General features: G+C 40.4%; 2 protein-coding genes across 2 annotated transcripts in view; one reads left to right on the top strand and one right to left on the bottom strand.

Annotated features, from left to right (window-relative positions):
• Positions 1-2125: 2125 nt before the first annotated feature.
• On the top strand, positions 2126-3774 carry LOC146466248 (uncharacterized). The gene has a single exon (XM_085127617.1). The coding sequence runs from the start codon at positions 2126-2128 to the stop codon at positions 3668-3670; it is 1545 nt and encodes a 514-aa protein (XP_084983743.1). The 3' UTR covers positions 3671-3774.
• An 814-nt stretch (positions 3775-4588) lies between these two features.
• Positions 4589-6487, bottom strand: part of LOC146466247 (uncharacterized) — a 2064-nt gene continuing 165 nt past the window's right edge. Inside the window, exons 1-2 of the mRNA XM_085127615.1 lie at positions 6480-6487; positions 4589-6371 (exon numbers count right to left, since the gene is read on the bottom strand). The exon at positions 6480-6487 is cut by the window's right edge and continues 165 nt beyond it. Of these exons, the coding sequence (XP_084983741.1) occupies positions 4589-6371; positions 6480-6487 (1791 nt within the window). The remainder of the gene's footprint in view (positions 6372-6479) is intronic.

Genomic DNA, 6487 nt, shown 5'->3' with positions numbered 1-6487 from the left:
TGAGCAAATGCTTTGCGTCATTGTCGTCCCAGTCCCCAAGCCATCATCGGGACATTAATTTGCGCAGGAACGAGCAGGAACAGGTTCCGCATTGGAACTTCGAACTGAGGTAATCGTAGGTCGAATCAGGACGAAATATTCTGACAAGAAAGTGCTGATGACTGGGGCCCGAAACATCGACCGCAGTAACGTGGGGTGATGAAGGCACAAATATATAGGGACAGGGATTTGCCTTAAATTTTTTCGCACTTCGAAAATGAGATTTGACGCACTGGAAATTGGGTTTATCGAGACTGAGATGGGAAACATGTTTTGTCGCTCTCTTTTCTCGCTCTTCCCGTCGTCCCGGGCACCCTTGTTCTCCATTTCCGTCTTCTTCCCATTTCCGACTTTTCGCTCCTATTTTCAGGAAAGCGCCTCTGCGGAGGCCCCTGAGAGACGTTTTGACAAATGGGCCACTTCCGAGTAGCCGCTAACCTCATTTTGAAAGCGAGGCTAATAAGGGCCGGGTTGCACAGATCGAATTCAAATATTTTCACTGAAAATTTTCGCGAGGAAAAAATTGGCAAAAATTTCGCAAGTCAGCCAAATTTGGGCGGCGGTCGCATTCACCAAACTTTACTGATTGACATATACGTCTATCACAAACCCATGTCGTCCTTAAAGGGACAGTGTCACCGATTTTTTGTGTCACTTTGAATAGCCAAAAAACATATTTGAATCAATGGAATCGTCAAAATTAATGGTTCAGTTTTGTTAACAATAACCCTAATAATGCACAGAAACTAGTATTAATTATCTTGGCTAGGATGCAAATGGATTGCAACTTGAAAAAATTGGCCAGTTTTTTCAAGTTCCTCCTGTGTATTGTAGAGAAGTCGTCAAATCTGTATATAGTTTGTTCTTCCCCGGATACATCCCTTGATATTTCCTTCTCGGTGCTCTAACAGTAATTTCATGTTAGAAAAAAAAAGGTTCTTTGTCAAATATTTGAGCCATTTTGACGAAAATAAAGCAAAATCGCCGTGACAGTGTCCCTTTAAAGAGAAAACAAAACATCTAGCGCGCATTATTACAAAGCTTTTTTTATAATTTTGTTTGTATATGAACAAAAACTATAGTTGCAGGTGGAAAAATAAACGCTTTTTTGATGCAGATTAAATATTTCCAACCCTTCGCGTTTGGACTTAGTGATTGTCCATTGTTACAAAAACAACAAAGGTCATTTCCGAATTGACAGCCATTGTTTATTTAAAACTCTAATTCTAAAGCTCGAGGACAATCACTCCAAACATACATGGTAAAAATGATTCGTAAAAAGAGCCGGAGTTCATATTTTGATTTTTATCGTTTTACTGACAACACCAGCATGCTCTAAGCAAACACTAACCTAGGTAAACTCGAGGCCAAAGTCAACATCGAAATTTCAAAGGTTACATGTGGCTAGCACATAATATGATGACTTTAAGGAAGTGGTCAAGACTACTACACTCGAACAGGACCCACCAAACCCCAAAATAGATGGTGGCCTCTACCTGTACCACCCTTTCTCAACCTCAAAAGATGGTGCCTTTATTGCATACCCACCCCTCAATCCAGCAGTAAAAAGTGGAGACAGTGAGATTCAAACGTCACTTTTCTTCTTTATCTAGCAATGCTGGCTCTTCAGTGCTAGCTGAATATTTCTGTCTACACAAATTTTAAGGCCAATAAAATTTTGTCGGTAATGTCCACGAGATAGGTGGTGTCTTTGATGACCCCCCTACCCCAGACAAGGTGGGTCCACTTCGAACAAACTTGTTATGATCAGAGGCATCTGCGTGTCCTCCAATTTTTTTTCCAATTAATTGTTTTAGTGAATAAAGTTGTTGTTTTTGCTCTTCGAACAAACTTGTTATGAGACTTTCATAATGGCGGACCGCTCGGGCGGAATGGTAACTACTGACATCAGAGCGAGGCTAGTTAGGCCACGTACAACGTAAACACATGCAAATGCTTTCCAAATCTCTATCGTATGTAGCCTGTTTTTTGCTGTATCGTCGAACGTGATAATGTGAGAACGTAATCGAGTGTTTTTGTTTCTCTGAAATCGAAATTACTCAGGTAATTACCACGGGCTTAAAAAATGCCCACGCACTGCTGTGTTCCCAAGTGCACCAAGAAAGGCTGTCGCGAGGAGGATGGCAGTAAAGTCTCGTTCTTCAAGTTTCCTGATCATGTCGGTCGCCGTAAACAGTGGCTTCACGCCATCAGAAGAGAGGAAGGAAAATATTTTCGGATCACGAATGCAACCAAGGTCTGTTCGAGACATTTTAGGCCGGAATATGATTTTGTAAAAACCCTCGCTGGCAGAACGGGCCTGCGAGGGAATGCTGTTCCTTCGAAGTTTGCGTGGACTCGCACCTCTCCCCGGAAACGTAAAGCGCCAGCAGTACGCGAAAGTATCGATGAAACAAGCCGAAATCTTTTTGAAGAAACCGGAACGAATGTCGAGCCAGAAAACAAAGAAAACTGCGTAGATGAAGGGGAAAATCGCATAGAAGAAAGGGAAACTGTGGAAAGCAAGCTGTCTGAAAACTTAAAAATGGACGCAGAGACTCAAACCACAGAACCAAAGGAAGGCACTGAGACCTCGCTGAAACAACAAATAGTGGACCTTGAATCAAATCTTGAAAGAGCTAAGCGACGTATTGAATCTTTGCAAAACCAAGTTTTCACTGTTGAAAGATTTCAAAGCAGTGATGCGTCAATCCATTTTTATACTGGATTTCCAAACTGGAAGGTATTTATGTCTGTTTTTAGATACCTGAATCCTGGTGATATGGGTGAAAACATCACATACTGGTTGTCTTCAAGGAAAAATGTGTCTGCCAGCATTTATGAGGAGGTGGCAGCTAATGGAAGCAAGAAAGGCAGAAGCAGGTCATTGAGGCCTATTGACGAATATTTCCTTGTGATGTGTAGACTCAGACAAGGCATTCCTGAGGAGCACTTAAGTCATCTGTTTGACATATCCACTTCAACAGTTAGCCGGATTTTTATCAGCTGGATAAATTTCATGTATTTGAGGCTAGGCCAGCTAAACATTTGGCCAACAAGGCAAGTAATTGATGAGACAATGCCTGAAGATTTCAAGCAAAAATATGGTTCTACAAGAGTTATTATCGACTGTACAGAGGTGAGGTGTCAGATGCCGAGTAGTTTGCATTTAAATGGGGAGCTGTTTAGCAATTATAAACACCACACAACCCTGAAGGGATTAATTGGCATTTCCCCTGGTGGTGCAATAACCTTCATCAGCCAGCTGTATACTGGCAGCATCTCTGACAGAGAGATTGTTGTCAGAAGTGGATTGTTGGATTTGCCCTTGCAAGATGGAGACTCAGTCATGGCAGACAAAGGTTTTGCAATCGAGGACTTGTTACCTTTAGGAGTTTCCTTGAACATTCCCCCCTTTCTTGGCAGCTCAAATCAAATGCCAGCACAAGATGTTGTTCGCACTCAGGAAATTGCAAGCCTGCGAATTCATGTTGAGCGTGCCATAAACAAAATCAAGAATTTTCACATTTGGGATGGAGTTGTGCCCCTCCATCAGTTTGGGGTTGTCAATCAAATGTGGGCAGTCTGTGCAATCTTATGTAATGCTCAACCAAACATTATTTCTATTTGAATAAACTGGGACAAGAACTATTCTTTGAATATCACTATACCATTAGTTTTAAGTGGTCCAAAATTATGTAGACCTGTAGACAACCGAATACCCAGGAAGTGATAGTATTTTGTTATTGTTGTTGTTCAGTTTATATAAAGTGGCTATTATTCCTACCGGTCTCCACTCATATAAGAAAAAAAGATGTGATCCAATTTAAAATTGTGTGACATTTTATTCCTGTGTATATCAGCTCAAAATCAAACCAGACAGTTTCCCTGCTATTTGCAGTTGATATAAATATTTCCTCAGTTTTGTTTTTAGTCAAAAGAAATAACATTGTGGTGCCATGCATGCTTCTTATTACATTTTTCATTAAAAAATATAAAATAACATGTGACTTACATCTACAGACAGTGTAAAAGTTATTTTTGTTGACAACAATATTATTTGTGTCCTATTATCAACACTACAATTGCCTGTACTGCACAAATATGTACACCATTAGCAAGGGAACTATCTTTAAATCTAAAATAGTCTTTCATAAAAAGGAACAAGCACATGGACAAAAGTAAGAATAACTTGTGTATTGGCACAAGGGTGTGGAGAATCAATCTCCTCCCAGTTACAGTGCAGCTACTCCAACTAAGACCACCCAACAAAATTCTGCCAGTGGAAGTACTGGAAAGAAATCCTGCATGCCAACAGCAGATTTTCCACAAATAATTTTATGCAAGTTGTGTGCTTCAAAAGTAATAAATTGGAACCATTTGTATTGCTTTCGCACTCTAATAGTATTGGACAATTTAAAAAGCTTTTTCTTGGGTGGCCTTGTTTGAAGTAGTGATACTGTAACAAGACATAAGTAAATTAATTACTGAATTGCCACCCAAAAAGTTGAAAAGCCTACAATATATACAATCAAACGGCATTGAAAAGCTAATTATCGACTGCATTTTTCTGATAGTCCTCAGCAGCAAACTTAATGAAGTGTAAAAAATAGTAATTTAAAAGTTCAGTTTTTAAGTTTCTCCAGTAGTCAGAATCAAAGGTTATCCTCTCCACGTACAGTCCTTTGCTGGTGTAGACAATAAAATCACACCACTTGCTTCCAGTTATCCCCATTTGTCCTTGTACTTGTGCATAGTATGCATGATCCCTTTTTAGTCTGCACTCTTTGTCATTTATTTTCTCCATAAAAAAATTGGGATCAGAGCATGCATCCAAGGGTGTTACATGGAACTTGGTGTAAGGACACTTTACCTCTCCCAAACCAAAGCAATGTACACATCCTTTATCCACAATTTTTGCATCAGGCGAGGCACCTAGTACTGGACAACTTTTTGATATGACAAATCCACTCCTTAAAACAGCTACTGGTGTATTTTGGTTGAACATGAATTTCTGATACTCTTGAAGAGCGATGGGTTCATACTTAATGCCATGGGCAACATATTTAGAGGAAAATGGCTTTGGGTGCATGATGGACTGTGCATAGGTATCATGATTCCTTTTTCTCTTGGTAATCGCTTGGAAGTTGGAGGCAGTAAATCGATAGGTGCGTTCTTGCTTCCACATTTCAGATGATGATTGATCCCTTGTTTTGCTTTCGATTTCATGGATTTTGTCTTCGTCCACATTTAGAGTGGACAGCAAGTTCTTTTCAGAATCTGAGAGCTCCCGAGGTGTGGTCATGTCCTCCTCATTTGTCATAGGAAAGCGAGGATAATGAGGGAGGTCCAGGGCAACATCATTTACTCTCTGAACTGAGGCTAGATTCGCTTGAGCAGAGAAATTCGATTCTGTGAAAGAAGTTTGATAACTCAAGAACGACCCAACAGGACTTTTGCCAAATTTGGTATCACTCATTTCAAAAGCCACGTTTTTTTCTTTGTTCATATGAGCAAAACCCAAGTTTGGATCAATTCCTGAAAGTTCAGATTTAAAAGCCTTCTCTCTTTCCAGATCATGTTGTGGTTGTCTTCGGGCTTCATACAATAAGCATTTCACACCACCGCCACAACGTGAGGTGCTTGGTTCATCGAGTTTTGCCTTTTTTACCACAACCTCCATTACAGGTTGAGCTACTATATTTTCGCCTCCACCTTTCTTGTTCCAGGATTGAAGCTGGGAAGTACATGCTACTTGCGGATTCTCGTCTGGGTCTTTTTGTAAGTCCCTTGTAGTTTTAGCTTCATATAGACTGAATTTGCAAAGTTTCAGCATTAGCGCCGAAGTGTGATTACAAAATCCCACTTTTCCAGCCACACAGGTACAAGTGGAATTGAGAACGTCACCCTTAACAATACACACGGCCAATTTTAGCTGATGCGGCGGGTCGTTTTTCCTGTAACTGTGGCAGCATTTTGCCTTGAAATAAAAGCAGTGTTCATCACAGGTTGCCATGATTTCGTGAAGATATTCATCTTCAAGAAACGTCTTTGCTTTGCGAAGTGTTGTTGGCACAGAGTGGTGATGAATATTTCCAATGTTCTTACCCGATCTTGCAATATGTTGGTTCATTTCTGCTCGGGTAAACATCGGCATTTTTTCCAGCGAATTACCCCATCCACTTTCTGGGTAATTCACAACATCGACCTTCTTGGCGACCGGATCTGTATTCAGTGAATCTTCGATCTGCTGTTTTCTCTTGGTATATAAGCCGGTCGGCTCAGGATCGACGATGGTTTTGTCTTTTCCAGAGGTAATATACTCTTCAACTCTGAAAATAGAGTTACATGTCAAGTGAAGGAATTGAAAAAATAAATTTTGTCGAGAAAAGGATAGAAGTGAAAAAACCGATTGCATCGTAAGCAAACCGACTCCTTACCTTTTCAC

This window comes from Pavona decussata, unplaced genomic scaffold (assembly GCF_977016875.1).
Source record: "Pavona decussata unplaced genomic scaffold, jaPavDecu1.1 SCAFFOLD_149, whole genome shotgun sequence".
NCBI lineage: Eukaryota > Metazoa > Cnidaria > Anthozoa > Scleractinia > Agariciidae > Pavona > Pavona decussata.
Note: the sequence above shows the minus strand (reverse complement) of the source record. Positions and strands in the feature narration are given on the sequence as shown.

What these genes read in the sequence shown, in the direction of transcription:
- LOC146466248 (XM_085127617.1), top strand. Translation starts at nt 2,126, where the DNA reads ATGCCCACGCACTGCTGTGTTCCCAAGTGCACCAAGAAAGGCTGTCGC.